The sequence below is a fragment of the Monodelphis domestica genome, chromosome 2 (genome assembly GCF_027887165.1).
Source record: "Monodelphis domestica isolate mMonDom1 chromosome 2, mMonDom1.pri, whole genome shotgun sequence".
In the NCBI taxonomy this organism is placed as follows: domain Eukaryota; kingdom Metazoa; phylum Chordata; class Mammalia; order Didelphimorphia; family Didelphidae; genus Monodelphis; species Monodelphis domestica.
In genome coordinates, this window is record NC_077228.1 from 239,215,930 (window position 1) to 239,243,702 (window position 27,773).

At 34.1% G+C, this 27,773-nt stretch overlaps 1 protein-coding gene across 16 annotated transcripts in view; it reads right to left on the reverse strand.

The window, feature by feature from the left end:
* The window catches only part of TNRC6C (trinucleotide repeat containing adaptor 6C), a 266,081-nt gene that overhangs the window by 174,582 nt on the left and 63,726 nt on the right, over positions 1-27,773 (reverse strand). For 12 of the 16 annotated variants that reach the window (XM_056817415.1, XM_056817425.1, XM_056817423.1 and 9 more), the window contains exon 2: positions 4,719-4,818. In XM_056817415.1, coding sequence (XP_056673393.1) covers positions 4,719-4,818 — 100 coding nt within the window. Of the gene's footprint in view, positions 1-3,213; positions 3,236-4,718; positions 4,819-27,773 lie in introns of all 16 variants that reach the window. The other 4 variants (XM_056817419.1, XM_056817418.1, XM_056817417.1 and 1 more) reach the window with 1 other exon arrangement.

Below are 27,773 nucleotides of genomic sequence, written 5' to 3' on the forward strand. Positions count from 1 at the left end.
GAATTCATGAGAACTGATGAAACTACCAACTGATAAAGTATAGAGGGAAAAGAGAAGAAATTTTAAATAGGGTTCTTTGGGACACCCACAGTTAGTAGGTTTAACCTGGATGAAGATTTAGCATAGAAGAGAAAAAAGGAGTGGTCATATAGGTAGGAAGAAAACCAGGAGGGAAGAGTGTTACAAAAATATAGAAGACAGTGATTGACAATCTCAAAGGCTACAGAGAAATTAAGGATGACAACAGAGAAAAGACTATTAGAGATGGCATTTAAGAGACTTACGAGTATCTTGGAAGAGAGTAGTTCTAGATGATTGATGATTTTGGAAGCCAGAATGAAAATAGTTATTAACAAGAGAGCAAGAAGAAAATAAGTGGAGGCTACCCATCTATTCCTTCTGCAACAAAGGTCTCAGGAAAAGTATTTGGAACCAAGGAAAGTGGGGAAAAAAGAGGGGGTAAGGGCAGATCAGCCACAACTTCTTCAAGCAGCCACCCCCTACCTAAGTATTCAGCCACACATCAGATAGAACAAATCATCTTCTTTTATCTATTTTTGTTGATGCTGACTTGAACTGTTTCCTTTAAAATAATGGATAAATTTATGCAGGAGTCGTACTCTAAATTATGTTATAATTTTAGTCATTGTTTTGTGACTACCTTAAGAGAGCCCTTTGACATATTTACAATCCTTAAGCAATACAACTCTAGTTTAGAAACACTCTGTTTTAGAGAGAAAAGCTATAAAAAAAATAATGATGACTGTGGAGGAGCTTCAGGGAAAGAAATAGATCTAAGTGTTCATAGCCTGGACAGCTAGCCTTAGGTTTTAAACTTTATAATGTCAATATGTTAAATCATAATCCAAATCTTGCTGTTAATATGGTTTCCCAAAGATATCACTGCATAAAAGACTAGCATTTGTCTCTTTTCTACATTATGTAAGTGCTATCACAAAATCTTTCTTGAATAAGTACAGGAGGCTGACGTTGTGAAATATGTTCTTAAATTTTTAGCCAAGTCATTATAAAGAAACACTTGGAAAAATAGGAAAAAACAAATTTCTTTAGGTTGTCTTCGATGTTCTAGGTTAAATGTAGGCTAGCTCAAACTGAAATATTTCGAGTACTTAAAAACAAATAAAAACATATATTCTAGTCTCTCTACTAAGGCTTATCTTTCTTGTATCCTAAGTCCTTTTGGTCTTCCAGTGAGGACTATTCTCAGAATAATGTTTTTGAATGCATAAAATAAAATATAGAGGATTACAAGTGCAATTGATTACACTGAGATACAATGATAAAAAACATTAAACAAAACATAAAAAAAAGAAACCCTATTCTTTGCTGTTAAAACATCTAGGATAAGTGATGTGCCAAGATTTCAGAGATCTCTCACCTTCTCAAGCTGTAGAGTCCATTGAGACTCCTCAAACTACAATATAATCATTTTTCCTCTCTGTGTCAACCCCTCTACTTCAGAAAATTAAAATGTAATAATATGAAGGTTAGAAAAGGTAATTTGTTGTAAACATAAGAGAAATATTAGTCACACTACAATGTATACACAACATATTCACCTAGGTTCATAATCTATCATACCTAGCTCAAAATTCCAATTAGGAATTTATGACAAGGGAAACTATACAATTTCCTTCATAAAATGATGAGTAATTGATCCATTTTAACACAAAGACTCACAAACCTTGATGGTGCTGGTATGCACATCTGAATTATTGAGAATTCAATAAATAGTTTTTATTTACAAAATAATTTTAAATCATTATTACTACTTATTGTTAGTATATAGTTACTACAGTTACTGATAAAGTGTTCCCAAAGGAACAGTATTTTAGATAAGAACCTAGTGAAAGCTTAGAATGAAGAATGAAAATAACCATCAGAAATATAATAGAAATAATAACTCTTTGTGTGTAAAGTGGCAGGACAATGTAATTCAACATTATTATACAAGAATAAGCAATTTGTCACTGTGCAAGGAAAAACAATTACAGTGACAATGACAATAGAATATAGTTGGTACTGAATCAGCTAGAGAGACATATCACCAAATGTGAAAAGAGAAAAGAATGTTTCAAGACAGCTGATAGCCTGGGAACCCATCCTATCTTTTACAACTCTTTAATTAATTCTTTAAGTGACACATAAAAGTTAGTAGTTTTCATTTAAAATCACCAATTCAAGTACAAACATGTATACCACAATAAACTCTTCAGGAAAAAAAAGTTATGTAAATTTAAAAGTTCTTTCTCTTAAGAGTATGAAATAGAACCATCTAATTTCTTCTGCTAGTTTTAGTTGAAAGGATAGAGACGTTTGTAATAACAACAGCAGGTATTCATATAAATGCTTTAAAGTGCTTACCATGTTTTTTTTTCATCATTTAACCCTCACAACATCCCTGTGAGGTAGGTATCATTATTACTTCCATTTTTTTATAAAAGTGAAAACTAAGGTCCACAGAAGTTAAGTGATTTGTCCAATGTCGTACAGATATGAAGTATCAGAGTTGAGAATTTGAATCTATAACCTTTTAGATCCAGTGTTTTTTTCCACTATTCCTCTCACCTTTTTTTAAAAAACAAATCACTAAGGTGCCATTAGTATTTATGATGAGCTTACCTTTCAATGTTACTATTAATAGACCAAAAATATAATATTTTAATTTCCAAGGTTCTATGGATGTTCACATATTAGATCAAATTGCTAAATTAAAACAATTCCTTGTTTGATGGAAATCTTTGAGGGCAAACCAAAGTTAAATTTAAAAGTAAGCTTACACATTCATTTTTAGACAAAACAAATGGATAATGGGATGAAAAAAAAATATATCTTAAACCCTTACCTTCCACCTTAGAATCAATACTATGTATTAGTTCCAAGGCAGAAGAGCAGTAAGGGCCAGGTAATGGGGGTTAAGCGACTTGCCCAGGGTCACACAGCTAAGAAGCGTCTGAGGCCAGATTTGAACCTAGGACCTCCCATCTCTAGGCATGGCAGCTCTCAATCCACTGAGCTGCCCAGTTGCCCCCTGAAGAATATATGAAAAAAATCAATGTTAAAGGAAAGATTTCACAGTTCATAACCAAGTTATATCTTCAATGTAAGAGGTTTTAAAATAAATCTCATCTTCACATTAAAAAGTTGGGTTTGGGCATCAAATATATCCCCCCCAAAGTTAAGTTAACTTACCTTTGGTTTTTTGATCAGCAGCCTGGAAAAAAAAATCAGAAATTCTTTAGGAATACCATATGTATGATCTGAGAAGTTTATAATCAGACTTCTATTTCAGTAAAATTTACCCATGTTTTAATTCACTGGAATTTTAACATTTAAAAAATCTTTTGAATTGTATGTATTCTATTCTAAATAGGGGTGTATGTGAGGAGAGAATATCCAGGAATTTCCTTTCCTAATCTATATTTTTAGTTGCCTTAAAGATTCATATATTGTTGATTTATATAAGTGGTTATCCTATTTAATTATATAAGTGGTTAAGATAGGAATAAAAAAAATAACATCTTGGGAATTTGTAGACCATTAAATTCAAGTCGAGGATCATAACTTTAGACCTGGAGGGACACCAGACATTAACTGGTCCAAACCCTTTCTTATACAGATGAGAGCACCGAGGCCCAGGAAGATTAAGTGGATAGGTGACATGTAGTAGTGGATAGAGTATTAGATTTGGAGCCAGAAAGATGTGGATTCAAGTATTATACATTCTATGCTTCAGATATTAGTTGAGTAGACACAGACAGTGCAGGTAGGTGATACAGTGGATAGTGCTGGGTCTGGAGTCAGGAAGGCTCATCTTCCTGAGTTCAAATCTGGTCTCAGATATGTCCTAACTGTGTGACCCCAGACAAATTAATTTAACCCTGTTTGCCTCAGTTTTCTCATCGTAAATTGAACTGAAGAAGAAAATGGCAAACCACCCCAACATCTTTGCCAGAAAAACACCAAATGGGATAATGAAGAGTAAGACCTGACTGAAAACAACTAAACACAACAAGCCTGGACAAGTTACTTAGATTCCCTATGCCTTAGTTTCCTTATTTGTAAATTTAGTGAGACTGAGCTCAATGGCTCTCTAAGGTCTAGATCTATGAACTTATCCAAGGTCACAAGCAGTTAGAATCAGTCAGAATTTGAACCCAGGTTCTCTGAATTAAAAGACAATGCTCTTTCTACTATATCACAGATTTTTTTTTATCTGTTTTCTTTTCCTTTGAAAAATCAAATATTGTGTAATGCGATTTGTACATGAGTGTGTTGTAATGTTTTAATAAATATTTTATTTGTCTGATAAGTTCATGTGGTTAAATGGTATATTTGTCATTTTTTTAGTCCTATTTGGTTCTTGGCAAAGTATAATTTTAACTAGAAGGATATGGGTATATCACCACAAACAAACAAAACTTGCCCAAGATACTTTTCTAGTTGACTGAGAAAGACTTCCGCTATCCTGAACATAGTAGTGTGATTTAAGAAGACCTCACACATAGGTATATATACCTATTAAGATCATAAATATTTAATCAACACAGTATTACTCTAGCTGGAAACAACACCCTGGTGAGCACAAAAAAATAAAAAAAATAAAAGGAGGCATGATACTACAATGACTATGGTAATGCTAATGAGACATTTAATTTACCAGTATAATGAATTCAAGACAATAACTCTAGCCAAACCTTTTTCTGAGCACTTTCTTTCTTCTTCTTTTCTTCCTGTTTTTTCTTTTTCTTTTCTTCCATCAAATGTTCCTCTTCTTATGTTTCTTACTCTTTCTCCCTATTAAAAAATTAAGGATAAATTTTAATTCAGAAAGTTAATATAGTCTTAATAAGTCAGACAACTACAAATTATATTTTGCATAAACAGTGGACAAATGACTATTTGAAATAAATAAATGAATATTTCTAAAATGCAAAATTTTCAAATAGTCTTTCAAAAGTGAAATCCTGCTTAACTAGTACGTATGGTAATAGTCAATAATAAATAATAATATCAGGTTGGTGTGCAATTCATTTTACATGTTATTTCATTTGCTTGTTAAATACATCAGAATAAGCAGAAGTGCATTTTGTGTCCATTTCTATCACTGCTTTGTTCCCACAATTTCATTTTTTGAGAATCAGAGTATTTAAACAAGGGTTAGTGGTCAGAATTATGAGAAAAATATGGATTTTGATAATAGTAAATTACTATTTTAACAAATGACCTAATCATAACAAATATCTTAATTGCTATACAGCTGTAAAGTAGAGGAAAATCACTGTGCTATATAATTTTATTATGGCAACAGGAGAGGAAAACAGGCACAAAAGGGGGATTATTCCAGAGGGTGAATGAGGAAAAAGTTTCCTTAAACTTTGAATTAAAATTCACTTATTTTAGGCATACTTAAAGTACCTTAGTCAAAAAGTTCTTCATTTTGTGTGTAACATAATCCCATCTGGTACATTTAATAATCATTTCTTAGGTCTCCAAGCTAAACTAGGTGGGCCAAAGAAGTATGCTTATTAGAGGTTGGATATAGATCTTGTCATTGATTCATCATATGAATCTTGACTACATCATTTAGCCTTCCCTAAGGCTCAATTTTCTCACTGATTTTATTAATTGGGAAAACAACTATCTTCCCTGCCTACCTCATAAGATTTTGAGCTTTGGATAATGTCTGTGGAATAACTGAAAAGTAAAAAAGGTTATATAAATATAAAGTAATTACTATTATACTTATCTCATTCTTTTTATCTTTTTTTTACCAAGTTCAGATAGAATACTGAGACAAGTATTTAGAATTCAATGAACTATTTCTACACACGTAGATAAAATATCTTTTAAAAAATGAATTAAGTGATAATGTAAGTTTATCCTTTAGACTCACTGAGAACAATTTCAATAGTAGACATCAAAGATATGTATCAATCCTATTCCCATGTGATCTTGATCTCTTGAAAGCTTTTAATTCTCTCTAGTTTCAAGTATATAGCATACTAACATCTATTAAAAAACATTATTCTTAAGTTTTTTTGGTCAGTGTTGTAATCTGTGTGATTGTAGGCAACAGGGGGGTTTATAATAATGACCTCGTTTCAAACAACTTATTGACTGAGTTCTGGATGCTTTGAGGTCTATTTTGTAGTGTGAAATTTTGCCATCTGTAGTCCATGAAAGACTTCTGGTGTTTAATTCTAGCTGTCACATAGTATCTTACTGTTTAAACTATTTATTGTGTACTCTAAAGATGTCTATCAATCCTCTTCCTCTTTTATTCCCCTTCAATATACAGTTGTCACTTTGTTAATATTATAGAAAGTTTTCTTAGCATACTTCACTCACATTTGCTACAATCCAAATAAATATGTACACTGGGACTGGTATTGAATATATGTTTAATGCTTTAAGTTGTGATGACGATTAAAGAAGAGAACAAAACCAGAACTAAGGAATGGAACCCAAATATACTTCAGTTCATCATTCCTTTCAGCACAATAGATATCATCGCCATCAGATAGTACAATTTGTTCAGCTATTTCCTAATTGAAGGACACCCTCCTCCTCATTTTCCAATTTTTTGCCACTATAAAAAGCATGGCTATAAATATTTTTGTACAAGTATTTTTTCCTTATTATCTCTTTGGGGTACAAACCCAGCAGTGGTATTGCTGCATCAAATTATTTTAAAGCTGTTTGGGCATAATTCCAAATTGTTTTCTAGAATAGTTGGATCAATTCACAACTCCATGAGTAATGCATTAGTGTCCCAGTTTTGCACATCTCCTTTGGGCACAATAGTATTCCATCACCAACATATACCACAATTTATTCAGTCATTCCCCAATATTTCCCATATTTTTCAATTTTTTGCCACCACAAAGAGTACAGCTATGAATATTTTTGTACATGTTTTTTTCCTTATTATCTCTTTGGGGGTACAAACCCATCAGTGATATGGCTAGATTCAAAGGGAGACAGTCTTTTAGCGCCCTTTGGGCATAGTTCCAAATTGCCCTCCAGAATGGTTGGATCAATTCACAACTCCACCAGCAGGGGGACACCATTAATGTCCCCCCCTTTGCCACATCCCTCCAGCATTCATTGCTTTACTTTGCTGTCATATTGATTTGCATTTCACTAATTATGAGAGATTTAGAACATTTTTTTCATGTGATTATTGATACTTTTGATTTTTTTTTATCAGAAAATTGCCTATTCATGTCCCTTGACCATTTGTCAATTGGGGAATGGCTCAATATTTTTGTACAATATTTTTTGTACAATTGACTTAGCTCCTTATAGATTTGAGAAATTAGGCCTTTGACAGAGGTTTTTGTTATAAAAAAATTTCCCCCAATTTGTTGCTTCCCTTCTAATTTTGGTAGCATTGGTTTTGTTTGTACAAAAACTTTTTAATTTAATGTAATCAAAATTATTCCTTTTGCATTTTGTAATATCGCTATCTCTTGCTTGGTCTTAAATTCCTTCCTTTCCCATAGATCTTAAAGTATACTATTCTACGTTCAACTAATTTGCTTATAATTTCCCTCTTTATATTTAAGTCATTTACTATTTCTGAATTTGTCTTGATATAGGGTGTGAGATATTGATCTAAACCTAATCTCCTTCACAATGTTTTCCAATTTTCCCAGCAGTTTTTGTCAAATAGTGGGTTCTTGTCTGAAAAGCTAGGATCATTGGGTTTATAAAATACTATCTTGCTGAGGTCATTTACCCCAAGTCTATTTCATTAATCTATCCTATCTCTTAGCCAGAACCACATTATTTTGATGATCACTGTTTTATAGTACAGTTTAAGATCTGGTACTGCTAGGTCTCCATCCTTCACATTTGTTTTCATTGGTTTCCTTTAGCTTCTTGACCTTTTGTTATTCCAAATGAAGTTTGTTATAATTTTTTCTAATTCCACAAAAAAAAGTTTCTCAGTAGTTTGATTGGTATGGCACTGAATAAGTAGATTAATTTGGGTAGGATTGTAATTTTTATTAGCTCGTCCTATCCATGAGCAATTAATGTTTTCCCAAATATTTATATCTAGTTTTAATTGTGTGAAGTGTTTTGTAGTTGTATTCATAATTCCCGTGTTTGTCTTGGCAAATAGATCCTTAAATATTTTATATTGCCTAGAGTGATTTTTAAATGGAATTTCTCTTTCTACCTCTTGCTGCTGAGTTGTGTTGGAAATATATAGAAATGCTAGTGATTTATATGGGTTTATTATTTATATGTGTTTATTTTGTACTCTGGCATCTTTGCTAAAGTTGTTGATTATTTCCACTAGCTTTTTAGTTGATTTTCTAGAATTCTTTAATTAGAACATCATATCATCTGCAAAGAGTGATAGTTTAGTCTCCTCACTGCCTATTTTAATCCCTTTAATTTCTTTTTCTTCTCTAATTGCTACTGCTAGCATTTCTAGTACAATGTTAAATAATAGAGGTGATAATGGGCATCCTTGCTTCACTCCTGATCTTACTGGAATAGGCTTCTAACTTATCCATTGCAGATGATGTTTGCTGATGGTTTTAAATATATGCTGTTTATTATTATTAGGAAAGGTCTACTTATTTTTATACTTTCTAGTATTTTCAATAGGAATGGGTGTTATATTTTGTCAAAGGCCTTTTCTGTATTTATTCAGATAACCATATGAGTTCTATTGGTCTGGTTATTGATATGGTCAATTAAGTGGATGGTTTTCCTTCAATAAGAATTTATTAAACTTCTATTTACAAGTTATTGTGCCAGTTGCTGATGATAAACTCTCAAGAAGCTTAGGTTATAGAATATAACATGAACATAATGTAAATACACTGGAGTTGTGTTCTTATATGCAGGGCTGGTTCTAAAGTCAGTAATACAAAAAACTGTACATTTAAAATTATATTCTCTCTAGACAGGGTCTCAAAGGGGATCAGCATCTGGCTTAATGAAACATGTAGTAGATATTTTTTAAATTAAATTAAAATTTCACCAATTACATACAAAAACAAATTATATTTCCATTTTTTCTATTTTTGTAAGTGAGCAATCACATAAAACCAAAACCCCATTACATATACCCAAATAAATAAGTAAAAAATCATGTTTTCATCTGTATTCCTACTCAAACAGTTCTTTCTCTGGAGGTGGATAGCATTCTTTGCCATAAATCCCTCAGAATAGTCCTGGATCATTACATTGCCAATAGTAGCTAAGTTTATCCCTTTTGATCATTCTACAATATTGCTATTACTGTGTATAGTGTTCTCCTGATTCTGCTCATTTCACTTTGCATGAGTTCACATAGGTCTTTCCATCTCTTTCTGAAATAATCTTGTTCATCATTCCTTACAGCACAATTGTATTCCATCACTGTCAATATAACACAATTTGTTCAGCTATTCCTCAATTGAAGGACATCCCTTTAGTTTCTAATTCTTTGCCACCACAAAAAAGCAGCTATAAATATTTTTGAATAAGTAGACATTCTTTCCCTCCTTCCCTTCCTTACTTCTTAAAAATCTTTTCAGGATATAGAATTAGTAGTGGTACTACTGGATCAAAGGGAATAATTTCAAACATTCTGCCAAAATGGTTGGATCAGTTCACAGCTCCACCAGCAATGCATTAATATCCCAATTTTGCCACTTTCTCTCTAAAACTTATCATTTTCCTTTTCCAATCTTGACCAATCTGATAGGCATGATGTGGCATCTCAGGTTGTTTTAATTCTAAGTGGTTAATTTTCATAGTAAAGAGAATAAATTATTAATGAGCCATTAAATACAAGGGGAAACCCCCTCAATTAATCAGCCTTTAAATAATTACAACTCTCTCACTCTTGGAACACTAACATTAAAATAATAATAATAATATAACCAAATAATATTTATTGATTAAATTCACAAATCATGGAGACTGGGGAAAAAAGAAGATTGGGGTTGAGTGTTTGGAGAGTAAAAAATATACTTGAAACCCCACGAACATAATGGTTGATTTTTTGAATTTAAATACCAAAAGACTATTAGCTCTGAAGACACTTTGGTTTGTATAGTCCAAAGGTCCTAGGTTCAGATTTGGCCTCAGACACTTCCTGAATGTGTGACCCTGGACAAATTATTTAACCCTAATTGCCTTAACCTACTTTATTACTCTTTTGCCTTGGAACCAAAACTTATCATCAATTCTAAGACAGAAGGTATGGTCTTAAAAAAAAAAAGGTTAATTAAAAAAACAAATGAATTAATGTAAACCAAAATATCAAAATCTTCAAAGAAGTAGTTAAAAATCAATAGGTAAAAAATTTATAAAACTTTTAACAAAAGAAGCATTTAGAGCCTTCCTACCAAAATCAAAAGTCAATCATAAGAGATAGATGGCCTTAGAATCAAAAGGCAATAAAATGATCCTGGGCAAGTGACTTAACTTTCAGTTAATTTTATATGACAAGGGGTAAAAAGTTGCCTATCTGTATTGATAGAGGAAATTCTTACTGGTGGAATCCTACACTAATGAAATCAGATCCTTTAAGAAATAAAAGCCTCCACCCACCCAATCTAAGAAACTAAAAACAATGTAGAGAAGGGAGGAGAAAGAGAAAAAGAGCATCAAGTCTATCTGTATCTAAAGAGGGTTAAGGTTTTAAAGTGATCTTTAATGGAGGGGATAATACTGGGTAGTTGTTTAAAAGAGGATAAGGAGGCAAGAGACAGGAAAATTAGAGATTGCACTCCTACAAAGCTTGGAGGAGAGTAATGAAAAGATGGTAATTTCTTCTGGCTCTAAATAAGTGTGGGAGAAAATAGAAGGGAAAAGTATGAGCAATGGTAAGGATGCACTGGACAAAAAAAAAAGTCTTGCCTTGGAGAGGAAAGTGAAAGAATGCTATTAAAGACATTTTCAAGATGAGAGGGGAACCTACATGTTTATAATATGATCAACTTGGATTTTTACCATGAATGCAGGGCTGGATCAATATTAGGAAAACTAAATGCATAAGTAACCATATTAATAATAAAAAACAAAAAAAAAGAAAATTTTTTTTACAAAATACAACACGCTTTCCTATTAAAAACACAAGAACGTGTAGGAATAAATGAAGTTTTTCTTAAAATGTTAAATAGTATCTATATAAAACCAAAAACAAGAATTATTTGTACTAAGGATAAGCAAAAAGCTTTTCTAATAAGATTAAAAGTGAAGTAAGAATGTTTGTTATTGCCATTATTATTTCATATTGTATTACAAATTCTAGCTATAAGGGGGCAGCTGGGTAGCTCAGTGGATTGAGAATCAGGCCTAAAGACAGGAGGTCCGAAGTTCAAATCTGGCCTCAGACACTTCCCAGGTGTGTGACCCTGGGCAAGTCACTTGATCCCCACTGCCTAGCCCTTACCACTCTTATGCCTTGGAGTCAATACACTGTATTAACTCCAAGACAGAAGGGGAGGGAGGGAGGGAGGGGGGGAGAGAGATACAGAGAGAGAGAGAGAGAGAGAGAGAGAGAGAGAGAGAGAAAGAGAGAGAGAGAGAGAGAGAGAGAGAGAGAGAGAGAGAGAGAGAGAGAGAGAGAGAGAGAGAGAGAGAGAGAGAGAAAGAAATTTCAGCTATAGCAATGAGATAAGGAAACAAACCAAAAGAATAAAGCAGAAGGCAACAAGGAAACAAAACTTTTTGCTGATGATATAATGGCATACTTAAAAGAATTTTTAAAAAATCAACTAAAAAACTAGTTAAAACAATTAGCAACTCTCGCAAAGTTGCAAGATATAAAATAAAATCACAAATCAGCATTTCTCTAAGCAAATTTTAAAAACCTAACAGGAAAAGGAGAAATTCTATTTAGGATAACTACAGACAAAATAACACAGTGGGGAGTCTACCTACCAAAACATATGTAGGAACTAAATGAACACAATTCCAAAATGTTTTTTTACATACATTAAGGCAGATCTGAACAATTAGCGAAACATGAAATGTTTATAGGTAGGTCAAGTTAATATAATAAAAATGAAAATTCTACCTAAAATAATCTATTTTTTCAATGTCATACCAATCAATATACCAAGGAATTACTTTAAAAGGTTAGGAAAAATAATAGCAAAATTCAGTTAGAAGAATAAAAGGTCAAGACTATTGATGAAAAAAACAAAGGAAGGAGTCTAACAGTACTAAATCTCAAGCTATATTACAAAGTGGTAATCATCAAAACAATTTAGTACTGGATAAGAAATAGAATGCTTGATCATTGTAACAGATTAGATACACAATACACAGAAGCAAAAGAGCACAGATCTCAGGTATTTGGGCCAGAACTATTAAATGAAATTTTCTGGGAAAACTAGAAAAAATCTGAAAGAAAATAGGTATAGATTAAACATTTCACACTGTATACCAAGAATAACTTAAAATAGGTACATGATTTAGACATATAGGATTATATCATAAATTAAGGAAGCAATTCATGTTCAGACAAGTGATAAAGATTCACAGAAGGTAAAGTGGACATTTGTTTTTATTACATTAAAGAGGTTTTGTACCAACAAAACGAATACACTCAAAATGAGAAGGAAAGTAGGAAACTGGGGGAAAATACAAGTTTCTTTGATCAACATTTCTCAAATACAGAGGGAACTGAACCAAATTTATGAAAATAATCATTCCACAGTTGATATAAATGATCAAAGGATATAGATATAAGCAGTTTTCAGAACAAGAAAACAAAGCAATCAAAATGAAAAGATGATCTAAATAACCAATTATTAAGGAAGTACAAATTAAAATAACTGTAATACTACCTCAAAACCATCAGATTGGCTAATGAGAAAAAATAGGCACTGTTGATGGAGATGTGAACTCATTGGAATTATGCTCAAAGGGCTATAAAACTGTGTTTATTTTTTGACCCTGCAATACCTTTATAGTCTAAGGAAATATTTTTAAAAAAGGAAAAAGATTCCTATGTACAGTTCATTTTGTGGTTGTAAACAGTTGGAAACTGAAGTGATAAATTGAGGAAAGGTATAAACAAGATGTGTAAATGTAATAGAATATGATTGTGTTATAAGAAATTATGGAAATGGTTTCAAAAAACCTAGGAAGGCTCATATATACTGATTCAAAGTGAAGTTAGAGAAATCAGAACAACCTATACAGTAACAGTATAAGTGTAGAGATAATCAATTGTGAAAGCCTTGGTAATTGATCAATACAGTGATCCACCACAACTATTAAGGACTCAAGACATAAAATGCTATTTCTAAATACAGATAGTGAACTTATGGTGTCAGAGTACAGATTAAAGCATTCTTTTATTTCTTTTGCTTTTACATTCTTTGGATCATGGTTACTATGGAAATGTGTTGGTTTTTTTATGACTTCTAATATATAACGGTTCTCTTATTTATTGCCTTCTCAGTGGGAGGGAGTGTCAGGGGAGGAAGAACATAGAACTAAAAATAAAAACATTTTTAAAAAAATAAAAGAAATATGAGTGGGCAGGGGAGGAATGGTGGTAAGAGAAAGAGGGTTCTGTCTGGGAGAAATGGACATGGAGACCTTCTCAAAGCAAGGGCTGAGTTTCAAAGGATGGCATTCTTCACCAGGAACAGGAACATATGAGGTCCCCAGGGGCAGTCAAGATGGAAGATGGAAGGGTTTGGTGGTTAAAATGGTCTTAGGATTCAGAATATGAAGTCAGTCTCACAAAACATCTCTGCTTTCTTCATGATTTAATATTTGTTGGAAATGAGACAGGAAATGGTCCAACCAGAAAAAGTAAATAAATATACTAGAGGTAGAGAGAATAATGTAAAAACATAGGAAATAGATAAAAAAGAAAGCTCAAATTTGGTACTTTTGAAGTTCCTTGACAATAGGGATTTACTTTCTTGTGTGCATTTATATTCCTAGTCCTTAGTACAGTACCTGGAATAAAGTAATTACTTAAGAAATGTTTTGTTTTAACAAATGCTTTATGTTTTATAAGGGACATAAAAAAAGTAAAAAGGAAACATGTAACTCATGACCAACCAATTCAAAAGTTTTAGAGGGCTAGGGGAGGGAGAATGGCCCTGGAACAAAGTCTCAAATATAGATATGAGATCAATATGACTAGAATATATAAGACGATAAAAAATTGATAGTCATGAGATGTCTAAGAGGCAAATCCAGGAATAAGAAACACTGTAACAACTACAAAAAGATGTTCAGCTTTTAAAATGATTTAGCTACAATGCTTACAAGAGATAAAAAATTCAATGATGAGTGAAATAAGAGCTATGGATAAAAGAATTCAATGGAGGAAAAAAATAGCTGAGAAAAGAACATGAAAAAGTTTACCCAAGTAGCAGGGTCCCTGAAAAACAGTTTTAATTCAATTTAATCACTCCATAAAATAAACAGGAAAGAAAATTAAAAGAAAATAAAAATGTTGAAAAAATGAAAATAAAATCAGTCAACCAACCAATAAGCATTTATTACACATAAACAACAGGACTGCTGCAGAAATAGATTTCCTAAAAATTAAGACCAAAAATAAAACTGGATATTATATTTCAAAATTAAAACATTAAAGTGAAAATACAAAAAAAGGCACTAGTCACTTTTTGAAAGAAACCTTCCCTAAAATTTCCTTTTCCCCCCATTTTTTAAAAACCGTATTAGCTTCCATCTTAGAATCACTACAGCATATATTAGTTCTAGGAAAGAAGAGTGGTAAGGACTACACAATGGGGGTTAAGTGGCTTGCCCAGGGTCACCCAGCTAGAGTGTCAGAGGCCAGGTTTGAACCCAGAGCCTTCTGTCTCTGGGCCTAGCTCTCAATCTGCTGAACCACCTAGGTGCCATTCCCACCAAAGAATTTCATGAACAAAATCCAAAGAAAAAAACAATATGACATTTAATTACCAGGTACCAATACGACATTTAAGTACCAGGAAGTGACAGAATCTCACAAGTATTGGCAGCAATCTCTATAAATAGAAAAATGAAAAATAATTAAAAAGATGTAGGACAACAAAGAATAACAATCTGCAAATATTAATAAAATCCGACTGGAAGGAAAAAAGGACATATTAAGCTACTGATAAAAAGTATATATGTTAGTAAAAAGTCAGAAGGGCATATTATAGTATTTAATGTGATGGAACATATGACCAAACAAGATTCCAGAAGACTAATAATGAAGCATTATTATTCACCTTCAGATAAAGAGGTAATAGATTAAGAATGAAGGATAAGGCCATATCTATTTTTTTTTTTTGGACAGTCAATATGGAATTTTGTTTTGATTAGCTAAAAAATGGACTCACAGAAGGTTAAAATAAAGGAATGAAATATGAACAAGGAGTATTCTGAGGAAAAAATCTAATCTATCAATAGCCATATTTTTTTAAATATTATTTTATTTGGTCATTTCCATACATTATTCATTGAAGAGAAAGATCATTTTCTTTTCCTCCCCCCCCCCCCCCACCTCTACCATACCCAACGCACCATCCCACTGGGTATAATGTATTCTTGATTTGAACCCATTTCCATGTTGTTGGTATTTGTATTACGGTGTTCATTTAGAGTCTCTCCTCAGTCATATCCCCTCAACCCCTATAGTCAAGCAGTTGTTTTTCCTCAGTGTTTTTACTCCCACAATTTGTCCTCTGCTTGTGGATACTGTTTTTTCTCCTAGATCCTTGCAGTTTGTTCAGGGACATTGCATTGACACTAATGGAGAAGAAGTCCATTATGTTTGATTGGACCACAGTGTATCAGTCTCTGTGTACAATGTTTTCCTGGTTCTGCTCCTTTTGCTCTGCATCAATTCCTGGAATTCATTCCAGTTCACATGGAATTCCTCCACTTTATTATTCCTTTGAGCAAAATAGTATTCCATCACCAACATACACCACAATTTGTTCAGCCATTCTCCAATTGAAGGGCATCCCCTCATTTTCCAATATTTTGCGACCACAAAGAGGGCAGCTATGAATATTCTGGTACAAGTCTTTTCCCCTATTATCTCTTTGGGGTACAAACCCAGCAGTGCTATGATCAAAGTTCAGGCAGTCTTTTAGCCCCCTTTTGGCATAGTTCCAAATTGCTCTCTGGAATGGTTGGATCAATTCATAACTCCACCAGCAATGAATTAATGTCCCTACTTTACTACATCCCCTCCAGCATTCATTACATTATTTTGCTGTCATGTTAGCCAATCTGCTAGGTGTGAGGTGATACCTCAGAGTTGTTTTGATTTGCATCTCTCTGATTATAAGAGATTTAGAACACTTTTTCATGTGCTTACTAATGGTTTTGATTTCTTTATCTGAAAATTGCCTATTCATGTCCCTTGCCCATTTATCAATTGGAGAATGGCTTGATATTTTGTACGATTGATTTAGCTCTTCTTAAATTTGAGTAATTAAACATGTCAGAGGTTTTTAGGAAGATTGTTTCCCTATTTGTTGCTTCCCTTCGGATTTTAGTTATATTGGTTTTGTTTGTACAAAACCTTTTTAATTTGATGTAGTCAAACTTATTTATTTTACATTTTGTGACTCTAAGTCTTGCTTGGTTTTAAAATCTTTCCCTTCCGAAAGGTCTGAAATGTATACTATTCTGTGTTCGCCTAATTTACTTATAGTTTCCTTCCTTATGTTCAAGTCATTCACCCATTCTGAATTTATCTTGGTGTAGGGTGTGAGATGTTGATCTAAACCTAATCTTTCCCACACTGTCTTCCAATTTTCCCAACAGTTTTTATCGAATAGTGGATTTTTGTCCCAAAACCTGGGATCTTTGTGTTTATCATATAATGTCTGCTAAGGTCACTTACCCCAAGTCTATTCCACTGATCCTCCTTTCTGTCTCTTAGCCAGTACCAAATTGTTTTGATGACCGCTGCTTTATAATAGAGTTTGAGATCTGGGACTGCAAGGCCACCTTCCTTTGTATTTTTTTTTCATTATTTCCCAGGATATCCTTGATCCTTTGTTCTTCCAAATTAACTTTGTTATGGTTTTTTCTAAATCAGTAAAAAAAATTTTTGGAAGTTCCATGGGTATGGCACTAAATAGATAGATGAATTTGGGCAGGATGCTCATTTTTATTATATTGGCTCTTCCTACCCATGAGCAGTTAATGTTTTTCCAATTGCTCATGTCTAGTGTTCGTTGCGCGGAGAGTGTTTTGTAGTTGTGTTCATATAGTTCCTCTGTTTGTCTCGGGAGATAGATTCCTAGGTATTTTATTTTGTCTAAGGTGATTTTGAATGGGATTTCTCTAATTCTTGCTGCTGAGATGTGTTTGAAATATATAGAAATGCCGATGACTTATGCAGGTTTATTTTGTATCCTGCAACTTTGCTAAAGTTGTTGATTATTTCGATTCGTTTTTTGATTGAATCTCTAAGATTCATTAAGTAGACCATCATATCATCCACAAAGAGCAATAACTTGGTCTGCTCTTGCCTATTTTAATGCCTTCGATTTCTTTTTCTTCTCTAATTGCTACTGCTAGTGTTTCTAGTACAATGTCAAATAATAGAGGTGATATTGGGCATCCTTGTTTCACTCCTGATCTTATTGGGAATGCATCTAGCTTATCCCCATTGCAGATGATGTTAGCTGATGGTTTTAGATATATACTGTTTATTATTTTTAGGAAAGACCCTTCTATTCCTATGCTTCCTAGTGTTTTTAATAGGAATGGGTGTTATAGATTATCAAAGGCATTTTATGTACTATTGATAAAATCATGTGATTCTTGTTGGTTTACTTGTTGATATGGTCATATATGTGGATGGTTTTCCTAATATTGAACCAGCTCTGCATCCCTGGTATAAATCCTACTTGATCATGGTGGATGACCCTTCTCATCACTTGCTGGAGTCTTTTTGCTAGCATCCTATTTAAGATTTTTGTATCTATATTCATTAAGGAGTGTGGTTTATAATGTTCTTTCTCTGTTTTTGACCTGCCTGGCTTTGGAATCAGTACCATGTTTGTGTCATAAAAGGAATTTGGTAGAACTCCCTCTTTGCTTATTATGTCAAAGTTTGTATAGTATTGGGATTAGCTGTTCTTTGAATGTTTGATAGAATTCACCTGTGAATCCATCGGGCCCTGGGGATTTATTCGTAGGGAGTTCTTTGATGGCCTGTTGGATTTCATTTTCTGATATGGGATTATTTAAGAATTCTATTTCTTCTTCTGTTACTCTAGGCAGTTTATATTTTTGTAAATATTCATCCATATTGCCTAGATTGGTATATTTATTGCCATATAATTGGGCAAAGTAGTTTTTAATGACTGCCTTAATTTCCTCTTCATTGGAGGTGATGCCCCTGCCCCTCTTTTCATTTTTGATGCTGTTAATTTGCTTTTCTTCTTTCCTTTTTTTAATTAGACCGACCAGTACTTTGTCTATTTTGTTTGTTTTTTCAAAGTACCAGCTTCTAGTATTATTTATTAATTTAATAGTTCTATCACTTTCGATTTTATTAATTTCTCCCTTAATTTTTAGGATCTCTAATTTGATTTTCTTCTGGGGGGTTTTAATTTGTTCACTTTCAAGTTTTTTTATTTGCATTTCTAATTCATTGATCTCTCCCCTCCCTAGTTTGTTAATATATGAACTCAGGGATATGAATTTTCCTCTGATTACTGCTTTAGCTGCATCTCATAAGGTTTGAAAGGATGTCTCACCATTGTCATTTTCCCTGATGAAATTATTATTTCAATGATTCGTTCTCTACCGATTTTGGAGTATCATATTATTTAATTTCCAATGAATTTTTGATTTGGCTCTCCATGTACCATTACTGATCATTATTTTTATTGCCTTATGATCAGAAAAGGCTGCATTTATCATTTCTGCTTTTCTGCATTTGTATGCCATGTTTCTGTGACCTAGTGTATGGTCCATCTTTGTGAATGTCCCATGTGGTGCTGAGAAAGTGTATTCCTTTTTGTCCCTATATATTTTCCTCCATATGTTTATTAACTCTAATTTTTCTAAGATTTCATTCACTTCTTTTACCTGTTTCTTATTTTTTGATTTGATAATGGTTGGTTCAAATCTCCCACTAATATGGTTTTACTGTCTATTTCCTCCTTCAATTCTCCTAGTTTCTCCATTAGAAATTTGGGTGCTATATTATATGGTGCATACATGTTGATTAGTGATATTTCCTCCTTGTCTAAAGTCCCTTTTAACAAAATATATTTACCTTCCTTATCCCTTTTAATCAGGTCTATATGTGCTTTGGCTTTGTCAGATATCATGATTGCAACTCCTGCCTTCTCTCTATCAGTTGAGGCCCAGAAGGTATTACTTCATCCTTTAATTCTGACCTTGTGAGTGTCTACCCACCTCATGTGTGTTTCTTGAAGAAAACATATGGTAGAGTTTTGGATTCTAATCCATTCTGCTATTCGTCTACGTTTTATGGGTGAGTTCATCCCATTCTCGGTCAAAGTTATGATTGTCACTTGTGGATTCCCTGGCATTTTGATATCCTCCCCTAATTCTGACCTTTCTTCTTTAGTTATAACCTTTTAAGCCAGTGATTAACTTTAAATCAGTCCCCCTAGTCCCCTCCCTTGATATGTTTCCCTTTCTAGCCCCTCCCTTTTTGTTCCCTTCCCCATCCCCCTTCTCCTTCCCTGCCTTTTTGTGATCCCTCCCCCCCCCCCAATCTCCCTTGATTTTCCCTTCTCCCTTACCCTGTTGGTTAACTTAGAATTCAAGATCCCAATCGATCTAGATGCTCTTCCCTCTCAGAGTTGATTTCACTGAGAGTAAGGTTTAAGTAACAACTCTCTTCCTCTCCTTCTTATAGTTTTCTTCCCCTCCCCTTCCCATGTGTATCTTTGTGTGAGAATGATTATTCAATTTGGTTTTTTTTTTCCTATTTCTTGGAGTATATATTAGTACCATCAAAGATTCCCCCCTCCCTTTTTCTTTCTACCCCCCCTTTCTCCATATCATCTTGATGCCCCAAAGTTTCCCCCATGCGTGATTTTTCTTACTATTCTAATGATGCATACAATTTTTGAGAGTTACACATTACATTTCTCCCACATATTAAAATATATAAGTTGATATAAATGTAGTCCGTATAGAAGAGTTTGAATAAAAGAAAAAGATAACATTTTTCTCCTTTTCCCTTTCCTTCATATTTACCTTTTCAAGTTTCTCTTGCTCTTTGTGTTTGGATGTCAAACTTTCCACAGAGCTCTGGTCTTTTTTTTAACAAATACTTGGAAATCTTGTATTTTGTTGAATGCCCATACTCTCCCCTGGAAGTATATAGTCAGTTTTGATGGATAACTGATTCTTGGTTGAAGACCCAGCTCTCTTGCTTTTCTGAATATCATGTTCCATGCCTTAAGGTTGTTCAGATCAGAAATTGCTAGGTCCTGTGTGACCCTGATTGGTGTTCCTTAATATCTAAATTGTCTTTTTCTGGCTTCTTGTAAGATTTTTTCTTTTGCTTGGAAGCTTTGGATTTTGGCAATTACATTCCTGGGAGTTGTCTTTTGGGGATTTAGTGTAGAGGGTGTTCTGTGAACTCTTTCAATGCATATTTTGTCCCCTTTTTCTAGAATCTCTGGGCAGTTTTTTCTTTGATGATATCATGTATTATGATATCAAGATTACTGTTTATTTCTGGCTTTTCTGGTAGAGCAACGATTCTCAGGTTGTCTCTCCTTCCTCTGTTTTCCAGGTCTGGCACCTTGTCAGTGAGATATTTTATCTTATAATTCTTTAGACTTTTGATTTTGCTTTATTAATTCTTGTTCTTTTACAAGATCTTTATCTTCCAGTTGCCTAATTCTGACTTTTAAAGACTGATTTTCCTTTTCAGTTTGGTCTGACCTGTTTTTTGAGGCTTTGAGCTTTTTCTGCATTTGCATATTTTGGTCCCGCAGATTGCTCAGTTCCTTTTGCATTGTTTCCCATTTTTCCTTCCAGAAGGCTTCCTTCTTTTTGATAATTTCCAATTTAATTGTGGAGAATTTCCATTTCTTTTGGAATGTATTGGAGCATTTGTTTGTGTTTCCTCTTCTATCTCCTCTGTATTTTGTATTTTTGCTCCATAAAATGTGTCCAAAGTCACCCCCTTCTTCTTGCTTTTCTTGGTGTTTGGAGGCTGTTTCACCTATGCACTGTTTGCCATCTCTATGGGTTTTTTTTTTCTCCTCTTCCAGTCAGAAATCTGAGGGAGGACTAGCCCTCATTGTATCTGTCTGATGATCCGAGGGTTTAGCCCCAGGCAAATTGTCTGTTCTCCGTAGATGTTCTGTCTTTCCGGGGAAGCCCAGGTTCTGCTCTCCCCTGCCTGCCAGTGTTTCGGGTGTTACTGCTCTCAGTTCTATCCAGTTGTTTCTCCTCTGCCTTACTTCCAAGCTCTGAGTCTGGCACAGCACTGTCCGCAAGGTACCCCAGTGCCTTTGCCCTCCCCAAGGTGCCTGTCCTTTCAGAGGCCCTCCACTCTAGCGGGGGAGGGATCCTGGCCTCCCTGAGCTCTGAGGGCTCCTGATGGGATTAGGTTCAACTGGGTTGGTCTGGATGTGCCCCGAGGCAAAAACCTCCGGTGAGTCTCTGATGGAAGGACCCAGCCATGGGGCTACATCCCCCTTCTCTCTCAGGCTGCTTCCCTGCTGTCTGTATTGGATGCCCTGAGACTGGCCCAGGTTGCTTTCAAGTTACGCCGTTCAGAACAGCACCTTTTCTGGCCCTGATGTTACCACTGTTGCTGGAGGCTCAGTGCTCTGGATTGGGGGGAAGGGGTCCTAGGACCTGCCTTCTGCCTTCCCCTTAGACCCGAGTGTTCTAGGATTCTGGCTTTGGGGAGGGGGGGCGTACCTTTTGATTTGAGTCCAGAGGGAGGGTTCCCAGGCTCTGTCCTCTTGTTAAGTTTGAATTTCAGTCTCCTAGGAGCATTCAGTTTGTGATCGGTAAGGAAGGGTTTTCAGAGGTCTGAACTTTTGCTGCTTCTAAGCCGCCATCTTGACCAGAAGTCTAATAGCCATATTTAAAAAAAGTAACCTGGGGGCATTTGGGTGGCTCAGTGGATTGAGAGTCAGGCCCAGAGACGGGAGGTCCTGGGTTCAAATCTAGCCTAAGACACTTCCTAGCTGTGTGACCCTGGGAAAGTCACTTGATACCCCCATACTGTCCCTTACCACTCTTCTGCCTTAGAACCAATTCACAGTATTGATTCTAAGATGGAAGATAAGGGTTTTAAATCAATCAATAAATAAAAGCCTAGCTATTCTAGAAAGCCATTTGGAACTATACCTCCAAAGCTATTAAACTGTGCAAACCCTCTGACCAACGATATTAATACTAAGTCTGCCTAATCCCCCCAAAAAGAACAAAGAAGAGGGGAAAATAATCGCATGTAAACATATAATTATAAGTATATAAACATATGTATTTATAGCAGCTCTGTTTGTGAGGACAAAGGTGTACAGAAATTGAGGAAGTTCTCACCAACTGGAGAATGACTGAAAAAGTTATGGAATATGAAGAAGGTGGAATACTATTGTGCTGTGAGGAATGATGAAAGAGATGGTTTGAGAAAAATCTGAATAGACTTGTCAATTGAAACAAATACTTTCTTAGACAGCCAATGTGCGCATTTATTTTCCTTGGCTATATATGTAATATATATCACGATTAGCAAAGGTGACAAAAGAGTAAAATGTTAATTGTTCATGAAGATTCATTGCCAGAAACACTAATGTATTATTGGTATACTTCTGAAGTGATCCATCCAGTCTCTAGACAATTTGGACCTACACTTGAAAAGTCACTGAACTGTTTTTACCCTTTGACCTACAAATACTAGGCCTAGCCTCCCTCAAAAGATATCAAAGAAAGAGGTTCATATGTACAAATATGTATAACAGTTCTTTAAATATTGGCAAAGAACTAGAAACTAATGAGTGTCTATCGATATGGTAATCACTGAACAAATTGTGGTACATGAATATCCTGAAGACATCAAAGAAACTGAGACAAAAACCCAAACCAAATACTGAAAAAAAAAGTAAATATTAAATATTTTTGGCACCACATTAATTAAATTCTAAGTGTTTAGAGAGAGAAAAATGTTTCCTCCTGGCTTGGAAAACTTCTCACCCAAGATATTTTATACTTAAAATTTATGGGGTTCAAGAAATAAGACAAAATTCCAAGTTAAAATTAGAGTTCATGATGAAATCAATCAGTCAATAAGCACTTATTAAGTGTGGCTATGTGCCAGAAATTGTGCTAAGTAGCAGATATAAAGAAAGGCAAGAAACAATCCCTGCTTTCTAGAGCCCACAGTCTAATGAGGAAGATAACATACAACAACAAAGGAAATTTATATATAAATAATATGAGAGAAGGAATCAAGATTCATCAATAGAGCAACTGTAACTTAGGCTTTAGCACACCCTGAAGAATTATTTTCATAAATCTATTTAATCTAGTCAAGAGTAGGGGAAGAGGTAATGCTTTTAATTGGGTTAATCCAAACCACTCCTACCCTTCCCAGATAACCACCCTAATTATGTCATCAGAGATACCTGATCCCTCAAACTTTAAGTTTTCCATTAGAAGAAATAGGCTTTTGATAAGGATTTCATATTAGGTCACTGATTCCTTAAAATCATATTAGGTTTTATTTCATTCAAGTGAGTTCAAAGGAATTTTGGACTGAAATGCTATTTTCCTGAAAAGGGAAATGCAATTAGGGACTTTAGTATGCTTCCACAATACAAAAACACTCACCAGCACTACTATTATACAAAGAACTGGAGTCTGTATGACTGCTAAAGTATTTATAAAGTATTTACTATTTGCCAGGCAATCTCTAAGCACTGAAGAAAATACAAATACAATGAAGCAAGAGTTCCTATCCAGAAGGAGCTTACTTTTAATAGGGAAATTCTGATTTATTCTAACAACATATACAATGTTTTAGAATGGGAAGTCAAAGATAATGATAATTGTAGTAGTCATGGAGCAATCAAATGAAATACATTACCAATAACAGGAGAGTAGACTACTTGCTAACTATTCTTAAAAGCTAGATTTGTAGAATGGCAAGAAACTGGGGCATAAATAGCACAGTGGATCTGGGAAGAGTAAAAACGAGTGGTTGTTTTTTAAAGTGGCTATAGTTAGGGTGTAATGAGCTGAAGATAAATCAAAAGAGCTCTAACGGGCATCTGAAATAATGGGAAATAAAAGCCAAAGCTTTAGAGAAAAAGATGGCATTTCACTTAAAAATTTAGTCTATGTGTTAGGCACTGTGCCTTAATTTAATTTCAAAGAAAAATTACACTTTCAGTGTCCAAAACGAGTCTATATTTTGCTGAAAAGGAAATAACATTATAGAAATTGAGATAAAGAACTGTGGGAGTAGAAAAGCAAAAGGAAAAACAGATGATTTATCACTTCTTTATATGGGTATATGATTGGGAATTTGGGTTTTAAAAGATCATTCTATTATAAAAATTAATAGGTTTTGAGCAATAATACATGAATAATCCAGCAGAATTGCTTGTCAACTCTGGGAAGAGGGGAGAGAGAAAATAAATCATGAAACCATGGAAAAATATTGTAATTAATTAATTTTTTTAAAAAGCAGTAATTTTCAAAACTGATACTAAGAAACAGAAAAGTAAATCAGTGGAACAAACAAAACAGTAGTAGAAAATTATGGTAATCTTGTGTTTGACAAAAGTAAAGATGCAAATATTAGGGATAAGAATTCACTATTTGGCAAAAATTTTGGGGAAAACTGGAAAGCAGTCTGGTAGCAACTAGATATATATTACTAACCCACACAATTTACCAAAACGTTAAAATGGATATTAGAACAGGAAAAATATTGCCTATCATATTTATGGATAGTAGAAGAATTTATGAATAAACTTTAAGGATAGAAAGTATTGTGATACATAAACAGATAATTTTGATTACATCAAGTTAATAAAACGAATGCAGTCAAAATTAGAAGGAAAGCAGAAAATTGGGGTGGGGGAGAATTTTATAGACAGTTTCTTGGATATTAATCTCATATCTAAAACGTATTTTGTCAAATTTATAAGAATGAACAACTCCCCAACTGATAAATGGTCAAAAGATAGTTTTGGGACAAAGAAATCAAAGCTATATATAGCTGTATGAAAAATGCTCTAAATCATTATTATAGAAATGTAAATGAAAACAACTTGAGATATCACTGCACAGCTATGCAATTTAGATCAGCTAAAATTATTAAAAGAACAAAATAAACATTAGAGGGGATATGGAAAAATTGGGGCATTAATATATTGTTGTTTGAACTATGAACTGATACAATCGTTTTAGAGAGCAATCTGAAATTATGCCCTAAAGTTCTAAAATTCTTATACGCTTTGATATAGCAATATCACTATTCAGTCTGTTACCTACAGGGATAAGGGAAAAAAGAAAAGAACCTATATGTTCTAAAATATTTACAGAATTTCTCTTTGTGGTAGCAGAGAACTAGAAATAAGGGGATTGGTGAACAACTAAGCAAGTTGTAGAATATCATTGTGATAGAATATATGACTGTGATATAAGAAAAGACAAGCAAGGTTAGTTTAAAAAAACTAGTTTAAAAAAAAAACATACCCAGACCTACATGAAATTAAGAAGAGTGAAATGAGTGGAACCAAGAGATATGCAGTAACAGAAATACTGTCTGAAGAAAAATTTGTGTATGTCCACCTCCAGAGAAAGAACTGATGAATAGAAACTAGCAAAACATAATTTTATCTATAAAGCTTTTTGTCAAATGATGCCTTCTGTACTATGGGGAGGGAAGGGAGGAAGAGAGATACCTGAAAACTTTTAATGTAACAAACAAATAAATGAATAAGAGGAAAAAAAAAAGGTTTGGAAAGAGGAAATGAAATATGTATGGGGCACACAAAATGGCACAGTTTAGCCAGAAGGTTAAGAAATGAGAAATAAATCAGGAAGGACAGGCTAAAGACAGATCGTGAAAGGCTTTAAATGAGGAAATTTGGCAATTGATTGGGATTTAGGGAATGAGGACAAGTGAAAAATTGACAATAATTTCTAGGTTGTGATCCTAGGTAATTAAAAGGTAATAAAAAAAAAAATCATGCCCTTCAACATAACAGAGAAAGCTAGAAAGAAGAGTGGGTTTGTAAGGGAAAAAATTGGACTGTTTTAAACATGTCAGGTGAAACTATTGAACAAGCAAATAGTGATATGAGACAGAAAGAGAGAGACAAGACAGACAGACAGACAGACAGACAGACAGACAGACAGACAGACAGACAGAGACAGAGAGAGACAGAGCCTGAATATTCAGATTTAGAAGTCATCAACATAAAGTGAATGGTTGAACCAGGAAAACTGATTACTCAGAGCATACAAAGAACCAAGGAGAGTTTAGAGGCATAACCAAATGAGGGATAGGGTCCCAAAGTAAGATGAGAAACCTAAAATGGTTTGGTTGGTTAGTTAGGCAGGAAAAGAATCTGTAGTTAGCACTGAAAAGAAAATCCAGGAAGGAAAGTAGTCAAAGAAGAGTGTAGGAGAGAGTGGTGAACGTTAAAAGTTGTGAAGTCAAGAAAGAAGGTAACACCTTCAAAAAAGTAGTTTCAATCTAAGGCTGGGGAACGGAAAGGTGAGTAGATAAAGTAGAGGTAAGAAGTAAAAATAGCTTTGAGGATGAGAAGATGAGGGTATATTTTTAGGCAATTGTAAAGGAATCAAAAGAAAATGAACAATCAGTTCTGCCACAGGGCTAGTTTTGAAAATGAGAATTTATTCCAATGCAATTGATAAAACATGCAATATATAATCTGACCATAATATGATTTTAAGTTTGCTGATGTGTAATTTCATTTTCTAGAAACACATTTCCAATGATCATGAGAACAAAGAAAAACTCCAGGTCTTTTTCTTTTTGATTTTTGGAAATTTTTATTTAGTTAATTTAGAATATTTTCCCCATGGTTACAAGATTCATGTTCTTTCCCTCCTCTCCCCCCACCATGCACAATTCCACTGGGTTTTACATGTATCATTGATCAAGACTTATTTTCATATTATTGATATTTGCACTAGGGTGATCATTTAGGGTCTGCATCCCCAATCATAACGCCATTGACCCATGTGATCAAGCAGTTGTATTTCTTCTGTATTTCTATTCCCACAGTTCTTCCTCTGTATGTGGATAGTGTTCTTTCCCATAAGTCCCTCCAAATTGTCCTCAATCACTTTATTGCTACTAATAGAGAAGTTCATTACATTTGATTGTACCACAGTTTCTGTGTACAATGTTCTCCAGGTTTTGCTCCTTTCACTCTGCATCAATTCCTGGAATTCATTCCAGTTCACATGGAATTCCTCCAGTTCATTATTTCTTTGAGCACAATAGTATTCCATCACCAACACATACCACAATTTATTCATCCATCCTCCAATTGAAGGGCATCCCCTCATTTTCCAATTTTTGGCCACCACAAAGAACGCAACTATGAATATTCTTGTACAAGTCTTTTCCCCTATTATCTCTTTGGGGTACAAACCCAGCAGTGCTTTGGCTGGATCAAAGGGCAGACAGTCTTTTAGCTCCTTTTGGACATAGATCCAAATTGCCATCCAGAATGGTTGGATGAATTTACAACTCCACCAGCAATGTATTAATGTCCCAATTTTGCTACATCCCCTCCAACATT